General features: G+C 40.7%; 1 protein-coding gene and 1 long non-coding RNA gene across 4 annotated transcripts in view; one reads left to right on the top strand and one right to left on the bottom strand.

Moving 5' to 3' along the window:
* The first annotated feature begins 1,410 nt into the window (after positions 1-1,410).
* Positions 1,411-2,851, top strand: LOC117760351. Its single transcript, XR_004613664.1, has 2 exons — positions 1,411-1,552; positions 1,585-2,851. It is a non-coding gene; the product is annotated as an uncharacterized LOC117760351 (long non-coding RNA).
* The window catches only part of ryk (receptor like tyrosine kinase), a 44,828-nt gene continuing 31,032 nt past the window's right edge, over positions 2,106-15,901 (bottom strand). For 2 of the 3 annotated variants that reach the window (XM_034583304.1, XM_034583305.1), the window contains 7 exons: positions 12,584-12,670; positions 11,069-11,138; positions 10,301-10,433; positions 7,801-7,910; positions 7,505-7,664; positions 5,848-5,984; positions 2,724-3,173 (listed from right to left, as the gene is read on the bottom strand). In XM_034583304.1, the coding sequence (XP_034439195.1) occupies positions 3,062-3,173; positions 5,848-5,984; positions 7,505-7,664; positions 7,801-7,910; positions 10,301-10,433; positions 11,069-11,138; positions 12,584-12,670 (809 nt within the window). In that variant the 3' untranslated portion in view covers positions 2,724-3,061. Of the gene's footprint in view, positions 3,174-5,847; positions 5,985-7,504; positions 7,665-7,800; positions 7,911-10,300; positions 10,434-11,068; positions 11,139-12,583; positions 12,671-15,901 lie in introns of all 3 variants that reach the window. The other variant, XM_034583303.1, reaches the window with a different exon arrangement.

Here is a 15,901-nt window from a genome sequence, read left to right as displayed (position 1 = left end):
ATGACGACATTGTGAAGAAGTGCAGTATCCATGTGACAGTCAACTCAGCCTAAAGCTAAAGAGCCAAAATGAAAGCAACTTAAGTAAAACACGAAAGTAAGAAAATGAAGAGTCCATATCCAGTGTTCTTGTATTACATACACATGGCGACACGATCTGTGAGCAGAGCTGTAGCTCAGCTCCTTTACTCAATTGACTTTTTTTTTATCAGTAAGTGAACAGTTGGCATCACTGAACAGTGAAGGCATCATGGTGGTTATAAGCTTCGCAGGCTAAATAGAAAAAACATATTTTTGTGCCACGACACCTTCTTTCACTGTGGCTTTTGTGGCGCTATGTAAACAAAGTGTTATCGAGTATTCTGGCTAAAAGAAGCACGTGCGTTTGTTTAAAAGACCCCCTCCAATGGAATTCAAGAAACTTTTGAACATGTCCATATGGTGGTTTTATCATATCCTGAGTGAAATAAACAGTGCACCACACCATGGCTGAGTGGTTCCACCTTGGAATGGTGATCTCAAACTAGAATGGCACTCAGCACATATCACCTCCAAGCCCAACAGACCCCTTAAATTCAAAAAAGCTGCACCAAATTGCACACACTTAACATGTCATTCTTTTCATTAAGATAAATTACTCCCTGGAAATCTGGTTAAAATGTCCTAAAACGGCTATTTCACAAACATTCCTTTATCCCTTTTCCAGATCCTTCCACCAAGTTTGGTGAAATCTTTTCAGTAGTTTTTGCATAATCCTGCAAACCAACAAACAAAGACATATATGCAGACTAAAACAGAACACCATTGAGTGTTTGCACCTTGGAATGGCAGTGAACCTATGGCAGTTTCAAACAAACACATTAAGAACATAGGCCGTAAATAAAGATGGACGATGCGTCTCCTCTTCCTCCTGTTGAACAAAAATGCCGCTTGTGGAGCTGCAGTACCAAAGTCACGCACATACACATGCTCAACCAATCGAGAGTCAGTCTCAAAGGATGACGTTGCATCCCGTTTGGCTGTAGTCAAATAACAAAATGAAAACAAAGTAAATGGAAAATGAGCTCGTCAACCTACAATGACATTAGAACTACCTAAAAAAAAAAATATTTGAGAAGAAACAATTGATTTTTTGTTTGGCCCATCTCATAACATGGAGGAGGCTGGATTTACTTAATGATATTGCAGTCAGCCACCAGGGGGAGATCAAGATGTCGTCTATCTTTATATACAGTATATGATCGAGACAAGCCAGGTTTTAATGCATTACAAGCCCAATGAACCAATCCTGTCCACTTCCTGGGTGGGGCTATCAATATCGTTGCGCAGTAGCGTACCATATTTTGCAGTAGCAGCATGTGCCAGAGTTATCAGTATTCTGCAAGCTAAGCTAGCTCAGTTAGAGCTGGTGATTAGGACCAAAGTTGATCTAGTAACACATTATAATCTGTTTGATGATGTAATCAACCTGAAGCCTCGTGGTAACTATTATTGATACGTTTGTTTGTCGAGAGCGACAGATAAAATACATTACCCTTCAGAAACATTGACTTGTTAATTACTCCCATATCAGCACGTACTATAGTGTAGCATTGAGTAGCTTGCAAAACCAGCAGAGGTTTGTGTGTTTAATGAGTCAAATCCACAGGGGAGCAGTGTGTTGTTAGTGAGGTTAGTTATATTAGGGCCATTTTTGTAAATGTGTATTTTGCAGAATGAGAGATGGGATTCTGTGTGAAACGCTAGGCAACATGTCCAGATTGTACCCTGCCTCTCCCCCAATGTCAGCAGGGATTGGCTCCAGCTCCCCCATGACCCTCAGATAATAAGCGCTAGAGATAATGGATGGATGAGGTGGTTTTTTTTATGGGTTTAATCAATGCCAGGAGAAGAACTTTAACTACACAGCAAGAGCACGATACTGATGCACTGTATGCTTTTGATAAGGGAAAAAATGAAGTAGGCTTATTATATTTAAAAGATCCCATTTAATTTTTGGATAAGAACTCGGGAAGCAGTTTACAACCTTAATTCAACATGCAGTGACCATAAAGACACATCACAAAGATGTTAAAGGTGGTAGAATAAGATTAGACCAAGCTGGTAGGCAGTTTTGTGTGTGTTCACAGTGATGATTAGTTTTCTAGTTACTCACAAAAATCATTTGAAGAGTCCTGTGAAGGGCTGTGTTCTGACGCAGAACAATCAAGCTTATAAAACAAAGACGATAGGATAATTTTGTTCGGATGATGTGATAGTGGAAATAAAAATGTACAAAAGAGGAAGAATATGGTGGCATTCAAATAATAATAACGGTGTCCAAAGTTCACTCAGGATGTTGTTCTACAAAAATATGTGTACGTAGCTTTGTGGCACTGATATTGTAGAAGCTGTGGCGTCCACGTCTGTAAAAAAACAGGGTTGTCTCTGCTGAGTGTCGGCTCGTCCATCAGGAGACAGAACAATTCATCTGTGGCACAGTGCTCGGTGTCATCCACAGAAAACAGTGTACCATTGAGGGGGCCTCTCGTACCAAGCTTGCACGCTCGACAACACGGTTACATACACAAATGAAGCCCTTAAACTCTACTTTGGTACCTAAAATCGTTCTTTTGTAGAGTCGCTCTCATTCAAACCACATCTGCAATTTACACTAGTAACAAAACTGTAGAAAATACTGTCTTTAAAACCATGTTTGTCAAGATTTTGACTTTTTTTCTGAAAAATTGTTCCATTGGCACACAAATGTCCGTAAGTGTTGATGTTCGGTAGAGATGACGACATCTTTCCATCATTTCTCTTGGCGAGGGCGGGGCCCTGCATCTGCCGTTCCTAGACGCTTTCAAAGCATATAAAACAATATTCAACAAAGAATCCTTTTACTTTGCTATGCTGTAAAAAGGTAATTCAACTATATAAAAACTCCATGACTGTACAAAGTAAACGCCTGGTCGTTCGTCTGATAAGGCACAATTTCCTCCGCGTATTCCTCATGAACAGTGTCCACCAGCTTCAAAAGTTGCTCGTTGTCTTGAAGAAGAAGAAGAAAAAACCGCCTGCTTTCAGACGTAAGCCCCCAACGCTGCGTGGAACTCTGTGAGACACTGAACCAGCTGCTGAAACTTGGGCCGCTCCTCTGGGTCCAGGGCCCAGCAACACGCCATCACCGCAAACCTGCAACACAAGGAGAAGGGTCAGGTTAGAGGTCTGTCCATGAGCAATTTAAGGATGAGGGTGGGGGGGAGTGACACTGGCATCTAACTCGGAGGATAGACAGTTTAAGTGAGGGACATTTACACCCACAGTTGTTGTTGTATTGTCCTGAAATAGGAGCCGCCTGTGCAGCACTGATATAAATGAGTGAGAAATGTTGAATTTCGCAGCCTCTGATATTTTGGAAAGGGAAGTCGTCACCTTTTGTTTTAGTCGGAAACCAAGTTCAGTTATTTCACAGAATTCAGGTGATTATTCCCTTTGTTCTTTGAGTAGATTTAAAACCATTGAAGCGTTTTCCAGGACAAGTCAAATCCAAAAGGGGCCCACTAAACATTTTTCACGAGTGTATTATAATAGCAGCAGTGAACTAAGCTGCCAGCCAATGTAAAAACATTAAAAGGGGAGAAAACCGGTCTTCTCTCTCTGTTTTTGTCAGCGTTTGTTACAATCTGGAGGAGGCCGTGAATCATTTTCTGAATTCTCCTTGTTAGGAGGCCATTAATGTAATCTAAACATGAGGCAATAAAGGCATGAATCACAGATTTGGCATATCTGTAACTCATAAACAAACAGATTTTAGCAAAAAAAAACTATATTGGATGACCTTGCTAACATGCAATTCAAAGTTAAACAACACAGGGGGTTGTCACAGAAAGTTTTGTGTAGTTGTAAAAAGGAAGCGAGGACTGTTGCTGTGTATGCAGATCGTTGGGTATGAAGACAAAAAAAATACTGTTTTATCGCAACATAATTGAAGACAGCAGAGATCCAGCAGGGGTTCAAACTAAAGGGTTTTCCACTGGGTTCAGCAGTGTATCGACAACGTAATGGAGGAAAAGACTGATGTGAACAAACAGGAGCATATACAGAAAATGAAATGATCATAAATCCAATAAAACCGTTACCAACCATGTGCCTCAGAGTTCAGTCTACATTTACACATAAATACTGATAAAATATTTATGACGATCATTTATCATTTCTTTATAAAACTAAGTCTATGAATGTCAGTATTATAGAAAACACCTTTATGGATGATGTCACTGATCTCGCAGTGATTTCAAACAGCCATGCACGACATGTTAATGTTAACCCAGTGCAGCCGAGCTCTGAGCCTGGAAACCCCCCGTGACTCTGCAGCAGTGAGCCGGTGACAGCATCCCTGTAAACCTGATTTCGCGGAAGGTCTTTGTAAATAAAAATGTCGTAGAGGAAAAGCGTGTGTGTGTGTGTGTGTGTGTGTGTGTGTGTGGATATCGCTCACTCCTTCTCGACAGTTGCAGGATGTTGATAAGCTCCATATTATTTCAGTTTGATTAAGCTGGTATTATATAACAACGTGTCACTGAAACCCCATTTGGTCAAAGTCTGCAATAACAAGGTGGACTGCAGACGTTGCAGTCACTGCAGAAATAAAATATCTGTGGTCTGTGACTTTTAAAAAACCATAGACTTGTCAATTCTTTTAACTGTCACGTACAAGCACATGTGATACAATAGTAACGATAATGGAAAATCTACCCGTCAGCATATTGTAACTATTTTGTCAGTTACAATTTTGAAAGATCTATTTGTATGCTATTGTTTCTCAAGACTGTTATGTTCCTCATAATGCTTCATTGACTGACTGTGTCTCTCCAGTGATCTCAGTAAGACACTTGTTGATTACAACTGCAACCAATGATCCGTTTGCATTCCACATCGAATCAGAGGACAAAGAAACATGTAGCATCTTTTATGTAAAGCACTTTGAATTGCCTTGAAATGTTCTGTACACACATACCCATCTTTCCTTCAATCTGCTCAAACTGTTTGATCTCATCAATAGTTCAAAAACTATTGTACATTTAAATTGAATAGTTAGTTAGTTTAATAGTTTTGTAATTAGGCAGCTAATTCTTGACAATTTGAAGAGGTTTGTTTGATTGAAAAATTACAACCGATTATCACATTTATAACAAACTTAAGTTCAGTCCACCTATAAATATATTAATCTGCAAATTATTCCAGGTCTAGTTCTTAATGAAAATATTTCTCAGATCCAGAGTTTGAATATGTAGCTAACCTCATAATAGGAACACTTCAACATAACACAGTTCAGCAGCACCACAAAATATATCCTCCAAGACGATCATACAGTTCAACCTGCACCTCTTTAACACTGTTTCGTCAAAGCCTGAACATTGACATTAGAGGAATGATTTATTACAGGACTGCTGTATCAGACTGCATTAGTTTTAGGACGGCGTTCCTAATTAACTGACAACTTAGACACTTTGGGGAATTTGGAATGTCTATGTTAATCTGTAATGAGTTTCCAGTGTGAAGGTACGCTGGCCTCAATGTCAACATTTCTAAAACAGAACATTATAATAAATAATACTATATTAACTGTGCTTCAACACTTTACAGCTTTTGGACAAGTGTTGAAAATATTTGGGACTGACTGACCAATACAGTAACTTACACAAGTTAATGGTCACAATTTAAAACCTTAGTTTTCTCAGACATCAATGAATCAGGAAATAAAAAAATGTAGCGTTGTGTGTGTGTGTGTGTGTGTGTGTGTGTGTGTGTGTGTGTGTGTGTGTGTGTGTGTGTGTGTGTGTGTGAGAATGTGTGATCGACGTACAGTTCATCTGGACAGTTGATTGGTTGTGCTATTCTGTACCCATCCTTCAGATAGGCCGACATCTCAAAAGGGTCAATGTCGACGTAGGGGGTCTGACCCAGAGTCATCAGTTCCCACAGGGTCACTCCGAAGGCCCACTGTGAAAACACAACAAGTGATTAGCACTGATACCAGCGTTAACTTTCATTTACAGCATTTCCTAAGCATAATCTACAGAAGCAGTTGTTTCACATGTGTTATTATCCAACAGGATAAACATAATCACCATTTCTATCCAGAGCCTGGTGCCCGTTTACGTTCAAATACAAAATGTTCCACAGGAACAATGCAAGGAAATTATGTTGAAAACTTTATGTACAATATAAATAAGCAGTGCAAGTCTTAGTAGAGAGTATGGAAGTAAACAGTCGGGTGGCAGTTATGTGTCAAGCGACTGTTGAGCCAAACTCCCGTGTCAGCGAGGGCCCACCCTGCACGCTCTGTACTTAACCCTCACTCTGACCTCCCATAAGGGGACAAAGAAAATAGGTTTTCCTCATTCTTCGGAACAAGTGTTACTTTCATCATCATGAACATATATCTTAGGTCACTTGGGCTTTGAGAAGGCGTCGACCTTACACTTGTTGTGAGGGGTCATGCTTATGTAAATTAAATCTGTTAATGTCACTATCAGTGCTGACAGTGATTTATGAACAGACCACAGCAAAGGAATCCTGAAAAGAGCTACTTGCTGCTGTGTTAGTGTGTCATAACCTTTAATGGGTGACACGAAACCTTTGGAGGAAGTGCAGGGAGTGTCTCCGGTGCTCTGCTATCCTGAGACAGGAAAGAGGGAAGAGCCGTAGACTCGTGGAGCTCAACACCGCTACTCCCTTCCCTCTGATACCTTGACCAACCGTCTGAGAACGGCTTCAACACAATTGGTGCCATTTCCTGTATCACCTTCTCTATTTTATGGCCCATCTTATCTATTAAAAACCTTGAGAGACAGGAAATGTTTATTTTTTGTTGGTGAATACACTGTCCACAGATTATAGAGCTGCAACCTTAGCTCCGCAATATACTTGCTGTTTAACCTCCCGTATGTGTAGGCAAACGGCTGCATTGTAAACATTTATTTCTTCACATAATTGCGTATGTACTGCGTGTGTTACTGGAGGATTCTAGCTGAGGGCACACCACAGAACTCAGACTACATTGGAGTGTGCTCCGCTCTATAATCTTTGACTCAGACAGATCTTACTGCCACTTCCATAACTGCATGCGGTACACATTAACAAAGATGGCGACACGCACAGAGATCAACATTTCGCTAAAGATAAGATCAAGTCAGAAAAGGGGGCGATCGTGCATCCGTAGGTGGTACATCAGACCCCTAAATCAGACACGCTATGAAAACGGCTAGATTACTTTTCTTGTCCTGCCAATTCAGCACTGCCATTTCTGTTGCTGATGACATGCCCAATGACCCGATCAAGGACTTGCCACTGCCATCTTGCGTATGTCGTGTTAATATTTGAGGCTGTGCACAACCTACACACCGAACGCATGCAGGATACACAAGGCAGCTATCTTGCATATGCGTAGTAAACAGCAGGTATATCGCAGGCCTTTAGCTGCAAGAAGTACAGTGTGTATCTGGTACATTATTTCTTACCACGTCACTCGCACTAGAGAAGTCATTGTTGAGCAAGCTTTCCAGGGCCATCCAGCGAACGGGCCGGTTCTCATTATCCCCGAGACAGTGGTAATCCATGGGAAATAGGTCCCGAGCAAGAGCATTGTCTGTAATCTTCACCTGCATGTTGTCATCAATGCTGCCGGGGGAGTGGGGAGAGCGGGAGAGACAAGTAGTATTTTTTTTAAATTAAATTCCAAACCAAATCAACTTAATGCTACAGGAAGAAGTAAGGACAAATGACGACAGTGTTGAGCCGGGTCAGGGACACTTACACGCAGTTCCTGGCGGCGAGGTCTTTGTGTATGACCTCCCTGCGAGCCAGGTAGCTCATTCCACATGCAATCTGGATCGCCATGTACACTAGGTCTTGTTGAGAGATTGCCTGAAAGGAAACGAGGGAGGGAGAGACGATGCACGGTTGAGAAACAGAACAGAGGCAGGAAAAAAAAAAAAGGGGGAGGGGGGGCAGGAAACCGCAGCTGACGTCACTCAACTGTAGTAAAATTGGTCTTCTGTGTTAAATTGTTCTAATATCTCTAAATATAGTCGTCAGGCTATTTTGTGTCAAAGATGGGAGTTACATACACAAGAACAATTTAAATGTTCCCATACAAGTGAAAAGATAATCAATTGAAATAGCAGAACAGACTTGTGCCCTGGGAAAGAACATTTTAGAGGAAGTTTGTTCCACAACAAAAAATGTATTATAAAAGAAAAAGGTCATCTACTTAGTGAACACAACAACAACACACTTATTTTTAGCCATGCTAGTCTCAAGTAGTAGGCTGTAGGAAAGGGTGATATCGGTCAGAGCCAGCAGGAGGTTGAAAGTTTGGTCCTTAGAGTAACATGGAGTAATCACGACAACCGTTTAATGGATTGCCATACAATTTGTAACAAATATTAATTGTAACCATGGATGTGAGCATGTGACCATGGATCCTACTGACGTGGATGGTCCCATGACTCTAGTGCCCCAAGAGATTCACATTTGAGTTTTTAAGTGAAACAAATAAACAGTTATTGGATGAATATCCACAAAAAAGACGAACTTCATTGCCGTCCCTTCTGTCTGTCTGTCTGTAAGGTCACAGTCAGGGTGAACGAAACACAAAATAATGTGTTCTTTATCATCTCGGACAATCATCACGATTGATTTTTTTTCTCTCTGGTCTGCGATAAACATGATAAGAAGTGACCTACTTGGTATTTGTGGGATCACTGCTGGGTTAGATACGAGGGAGGAATTGCTCTACCAAAAGGTGAGGATTTGCCTGAAAAGGTTGTTTTGGCTAAAACCAGCTGTGAGTAGCATCATCATACCTTACCCTACCCCCATACCCAACACATCAGACACCGAGCCAAGAAGAAGCAGTTCCAGCCATTGCATCAGAGAGGTTGGTGTGATATATGTGTTCAATAATTTTGTAGGGCCCACAAAAGATGTTACAAAATTTGAAATGGTCCTCGACAGAAAAAAAAGTTCCCCACCCCTGATTTAGCTTAAACCCCTTCTGTGCCAAAGCACGGCCTCCCAGAGCTGCTAGCATGGCTGTCGGCTTGTTTTGTTTGGTCTAGTGCACAAGAGCAACAGATGACATCAGCACTGAAATGTTAAACCATAGCATTAATATTTCTGAGCAACTTTGAGGGAGAATGATCTGACTGACGTGGTTCCTCTGTCGAGGTTTGAGTGTCAGTCATTAGAGAAACTCGCTTTTTATGCTTGTAGCTGCTCAAGGCCATGTAAACATTGGTGTGGCCAAAGATAGTTTTCTACACATCTGATCTACTACAGGGAGTCCGCTGCATGAAACCGGGCTTAAGTACCCAAAGTGGAAATGTTTTGCTTGTTTAATCTTATCTGAGAGTGGACACTGTAATACAGCCTAAATTAATTAATCCCCACAACACAAAAAGTCTTGGCAACCAATGAACACATAAGAACATTTAAAGTCAACAACTTGGACCAAAGTGAGACACGTGTAGCTGGTACTCGACTGTCGAGCACGATGTAACTGGTTTGTCAGTGAAAAAATTACAACTGTGGAAAAGGTCAACACTCACCACGTGTTCTCCCCCCTCAGCACCACAGTTCTACCTTCCAAACCAGATGTTCACTTTCAGAACAAATGCCACACTGTGGTGTTGTGCTTTCCTCAGAGTTTTATCTCCTCTAGACTGAAACACTGATTTATAGCTCCACGTCTCTTGCACCAGCAGAAACTTAATGACTATGACTCCCTGACAAGTGCCAGAAAGTACAAAATGAGATTGCAGAGAGCGAAGGTGCTGATGTGTTAACTGAAACTTCATAAAGATGTTTTGATTAATGCAAATGGATGGCAAGCTTCGTCTTGTGATTGCAAAATGTTTGCTGCATCTGTATTTTGGATTTGGTCGGATTGGCACTGTGTCTTTGCCAAGCACATCAAAGACTCCCTGGGGTGAACCTGTACAAAAGACTGATTGTCTTTACATAGCGAATAAAAATCTCTGCCCTGAGCACCAGCTTCATGATTATCTTAACAGTCCTTCTAATAACAGTGTAAACTGGGAGGTGGTATTTGCTGTGGATTGCCGCAAACACACAAAACATTCTTTCAGGCTTGACACTGGATTCAATCTGACTTTTCTTCCAATTTGGGGGGATTTCTTTTAATAGCTCAATAAATGTCTGTGCCATACATGGCTCGCATCGAGGTATTTATCTTAATGGCTTAATAAGTGCCTTAAAGCTCCAGAAAATGTATTCTGATTTAAAAGCCTCACCTGTGGGTTGTTAGCCTCTGCTAGCTTGCACTGCCGCAGGAACAGCTTGAGGTTCCCCCAGGCCATGAAAGGCAACAGCACCATTGGCTTCTCTCCATCCTCCGTACACACGTGACTTATGGGTAAGAGATTTCTGAGGGCAGAGAGCGAGAGCAATTAAGGAACAGGAGCGCTGTGTGTGACAGATGAAATATAGTGTTTTTGTACGAGTGTAGAAGTTTGATGCATGTCAAAAAGGTTCATGGAAGTCAAAAGTACATGTTAACAGGCTCATCCAAACCACTGCCAAACTGTGGAAGAGGAATTCGGCTAATCTTACTGACAAATTACTGACCTCAAAAAAGAGGAAAAGAGGAAGGAGCAGGACAGTCTTTTTCACATGAAGGCAGAACAGTTAAGGTATGAGCCCCCTATCAAAATATAGCAGCTTTTTGAGAAATAAACTGTTTCAGTTACAGTATCTGCTCCATATGTAAAATGTGGTCGTCTTTCATCAACGTTCAGACCGAGCCTTTTAGAAGAGGACCACAGGAAATGCTCTGACGGAACAGTGTTGGCTTCGGACTAAACCAGAGCTTTTATGGCTACTTTCAACATTCAAACTGTTACAAAAGTGGACAACAGTATAACCATGGTAAAGGTTAATACTGCTATAATGGCCAAATGATCTTGTTAGATTATTATATATATATTTTTTTTTATCAAATAAGAGCAAACTGCCCCAAAACCACAAATAACCTCCTGTGTTCTGTGAGTGCTTCCACTTACCTGTGATGGAGTCCACGAAGTTTGCAACTTTCCGTCAAAATCATGGTCACCTGAACCTCAGACGCATTATCTATGAATTTCAGAGACACAATCGGATATGAGTCCCTTATAGCTGCTGGTTTGCAGTAGCAGATGAAAAGGTAAGGTTACATTTACTCAGTGACTCCATGTAGTGTTAGATTTTTTACTTGTTTCCCAGCACCGATCCCTCGTCTCAGTTATTTTTAGTGGGAAACTGGGTTTTCCAGTTTTTAAATCTGTGAATGCCCCTTTGCCATCATGTGGTACTCCCAAAAGGAGCATGAGAAGGAAGTAAAGAGTTTAACAAAGCCAAGACTGGCACGAGGATATTGTTCGCTGGAGGTATCCACCCCTCCCTGAGTAAACATGAGAATGGAGAGGTCAGAAGGCAACTGGCAGAGAGAGCCGACACATGCCGCTAACAAACAACCCGACACTCCCATATAGAGGAGGCCTTTCGCTAATGTGCAAAAGCTGCAGCGTGAGTAAGACTTGCAATTAATCTACAGTCAGATCAGTGTACTGGACTGAAACAATGTATGGACATCTGCTGAAGTCATTAGAGAAGCACTTATTTTTATAGGCAATGTTTGGTTAACAGCCTAAAGCGCTCAACTACAGGGTTCACAAAACAAAACAAACTAGAATAATCACCCAGTGGTCATACACCTCCGCCAACCTGTTGACTTCACATTCATGTCCGTCCAGGCTTAAATTGAATAAAAGGTACTAAGTCTATTTTATAGTTATGACCGAAAAACCAGTTTTATGAAGTAAGTGATCTTTGACCACTAAACTCTAATCGATTCATCCTGGAGCCCCAGTGGATGTTTGTGCCAGATGTGAAGAAATTCCCTCCAGGTGTTGCTGAGAGAATGGGATGGGCAGAAATATATACAAACACCCCCAAAACATGCACTGAAGACTTTTTTCAGGACTTTGAACAAAATATGTTAGGTGTATTATGTCTTTTGTGACGTCACAGTGACTTTCACATTTGACCATCCAAATCTAATCAGTTCATGCTTGAATCCAAGTGAATGTTTGTGCCAGATATGAAGAAATGTTCTAAACGTGTTCCTGAAATATCACGCTAATGAGAATGAGACGGACGGATAACCCTAAAACGGCACTTCTCGACCACGGCTGTTACTGGCTTGGAAGCACAAAAACAAACCAAAAAAACATCTAAATCATTGAAATCAAATTAAAAACCACACAGTGTCAACTGAACTGTTGGCTATATTATGTTTCAGTCCACTGACCTTGGTCATTCCTCTTACGTCTTTTGCATTACAATCATATTTCAGTCTATTGAAGCTCACTGAGCTTGACAGTGTTTACTTTGCCAAACCTCAGTTCTTAGAAAACCCACAGCAAGTTGCACATTAATAGAGATGGGAAAACTTACAACACTCGACTTGACAATATTTTCATTTCTTTGACAACTGTGCAGTCAACTGAGCGTTTTCATAGCCAGGACAGAACGCATACCTTTCACTGTCTTCACAAAGACCTGCTTCTCCTTACTGGGGTCCTTCTCGTCCAGCAGCACACCGTGGAAGATGCGGCCAAACGTGCCTGTCAAACACAAACCACAGGTTTTTAGCTGGGGAAAAGGGCAGGAGAAACAAAGCCAGAGGCATCACATTCAAGGATCGAAATGCCATCGCTGTCGCTGGCCGTCATGCCTGGCTGGTCTGTGGACAGAGGTGGACAGGCTTCTGCTTAAAACGCTTTGTCTCTTAATGGGATTAGGCAGGTTTGGCTCCTGTCTCGCTGACAGAAGCCAAAACAAGAGCAAGTCAGTGGAGCGCGGAGGGTCTTTCATTGCGTCCAATGATTCACAACTTTGTACAATGTAAGACGGCTAAGTGAGCATGTTCATCATCTCCGTTGTCTAAACTGTCCCCGCTTTGCTCCGAGGACTTTGCTGAGGTAAAATACCATTTCACAACGTAAACCAGTAATGTAAACTTTAAAAAAAAAACATGTGAACCCCTAGGCTAACTACGCCTTGTGTTTCAGCAGGAACACAGACAAACATAACAACAGGGTGAGTGTCTCCCTCCAGCTCCTGCCTTCTCTGTTGAGCCTGTCTGGGCCTGCTGGCTCCCAAGAACAGAACTCCAGAGTTCAACCTCCGAGACGTGGCCTGCATTTCTCCAATTTTTTGTACCTCAGGTGTTATCTTTTGTGTGTTTTCAAGGTTTATTTTGAATTTGCTGACATTTTGTAATTCATTTGACTTTTGTTTTACCTCAAGACTCTCCAACAATGACCCTTGTAAAGCGTAAGAGTAAAAGTTTTGAGGCAGTTTTCATTAAAAAAAAAACTCAGCGCTGAGTGAGGACACTGAATGCTGTGGAAGATCTTTTGGTGTTTTCGCACATTGGCTCATTCTGACATTCTCCTACTAGAGGGCCGGCAGGCAAAACTCCAGAGAAAGTCCAGAGGCATTTTGCATTCACACATACAGCCGTTCTGGAGATTACCCAGAGTTCAGTGCATTTCTGAAAGCAGTTATGTAAGAAATTGTGCAGTAGATAGTCAACCAAATAGTCATTATTTTGAAATGAAGTTACAACACAACACAGAGGAATTGCAGAGGTTGTGCTTGACCCCGAAATAAAATATATTGTTGATAATTGCTAACAGTGATATGCTGATTCTGAATATGTAAATTCATCCTTGATAAACCATGAATGTCTGCACAAAAAAACATCTATGAGTTGTTGAGATATTTCTCAATTAACACCCTGTCAGCCACAGTGCAACCAGAGTTAAGAAGAACAATTTTAATGTTTCTTTCAATTACAGTGTCTAGAGTTAAATCAAAAAACACAGTAGACTAAAGAAAATAATTTGGCAAGAGAATACTACCTATGTTCAAAAACAATGACAGTAAGCCCCTTAAGGCCTTTAGGTGGCATTTCAAAACAGAACACCCACACTGTTGTGTTCTATTCATCCTTGGGTAACTCTTACATCACTCCAACAGCCACAATAAACCCCAGCGTGGGCAAATCTCCAGAAAGTGAAGTACGGTCTTGTTCAGTACCATCACTCCATGACAAGGCTGAATCCCATCCAAAAGCATCCAGAGTCTCCAGAGAGGAAGACGGATCGAGCCAAACTGAAGCTGAATGTTTATCTTCAGGGCCTTAGACTTTCTGTCAATATGTTATATACCTCAGGAGGAACTATTTAAAGTTTATGGAAAGTTTATAATTGTTTGGAGTTAAGCTCTGACTCTTATATGACCGTCAAGAGAAGTGCAGTACAGTGACCTGTCTCTGCATAATATCCTCAGAGCATGAAAAGAAAATAAAGGGAAAAAAGTAAAAAGAACACATGTCAGTGTTGTGCAGATGAAAAACATTAAACTAAAAAACAGATGTAGTAAAGTAAAATTTATACTCTCACACTACTGTACCTCAGCTTTCGGGGTTTCTGAAGGTCCCAACAAGCCACATTTAAGACTTTTCAAGAACATTATAAATTCAATTTAAGGCTGATTTCACATCCACGCTGGCCAACAAAAGTATATGAAGTCCCAGAATTACAGTAAATCCCAATAACTTCATTTATTCACATCCAACTGGATATGAAGATGGTGTGGGTGTGTGTGTGTGTGTGTGTGTGTGTGTGTGTGTGTGTGTGTGTGTGTGTGTGTGTGTGTGTGTGTGTGTGTGTGTGTGTGTGTGTGTGTGTTGTTGGCTTTTTATGGCAGATTTAAGTTTTTTCTGACTTCCCATGTGACTGTATTGCCTTTATACCCAATTTGAGCATTTTCTTGAACAAGATGCTGCAGGCTTCAAATTGAGTTGAATATTTAATTCAACATGTAAGTAACATTACCGGGGGAATTCTAAATAATTACATCTAGAAAAAGGGTTTTTTTTTATTTCCCCCCAAAGCACATTTAAAAGCGCAATTGAAAATGAATTAATTTAATAAATAAACATTACCTTCATATGTGGAGTGTATGATTTTTCAGAATGAAGACAAATTATGTTATTCGACTTTTCCCTGCACCCGTGTTCGGATTTGTAATCTGATGGCTACAAGTTTGACACTAGACAACGTATGAAAAAAAACATGATCATTGCATTTCTAGATGCAATCCTTTTTAATGTACATTGATATAAATACACAGCATTTACAGCCTTGTTACCGCTTTAATCTGTATTTGTTTGTTATTTAGTTTGCGGGATTATGAGAAAAATTAAAACATAACGTTGGTGCATATCCAGGTCCCAGACCCAGGAATCTTTTTTCACTTGTGAAAACATTCTGAGATACAGTGTTTTTAATATTGTTGATATATGGGATAGGAATTTATGTATGTGTGTAAAATTTGGTGCAGATCCAAATAAAAGTCTGGATCTAGTGAATTTAATATGGTTTCATAAGGGGACTGTTAGACCTTGGTGGAGGTATTTGCTCTGAGGGCCATTCTAGTTGTTAATGTGGCCAAATGTTTCATCAGGGGAGGTGGTTTGGACCAGAGCTTTGAATGTATATACATCCCTGTATGCTGTAACACCATGCAGTAAAAACTGAGGCCCATATTTACAACACTCATTTACTGAAAATGTAATTCTGCACTTCGAACTAAATAAACATTCATAAATCAAATTGTGTTGGGTAGCGTACAATTTGCAGCAGCTGCTTTTTTATAACTTTTGATTTTCAAGCGTACATTCAACAGAACTTTCCCACTTTTAAAAGCTCCATTTAAAAATAATTCTAACAACTAGCGTTAAAGCTGACATTCTACAACTGTTATGTCTGTTCTTGTCAACGAAG

The sequence above is a fragment of the Hippoglossus hippoglossus genome, chromosome 4 (genome assembly GCF_009819705.1).
Source record: "Hippoglossus hippoglossus isolate fHipHip1 chromosome 4, fHipHip1.pri, whole genome shotgun sequence".
Taxonomy (NCBI): Eukaryota; Metazoa; Chordata; class Actinopteri; order Pleuronectiformes; family Pleuronectidae; genus Hippoglossus; species Hippoglossus hippoglossus.
The sequence above is the reverse complement of the archived record's forward strand: the minus strand, read 5'-3'. Positions and strand labels throughout refer to the sequence as shown.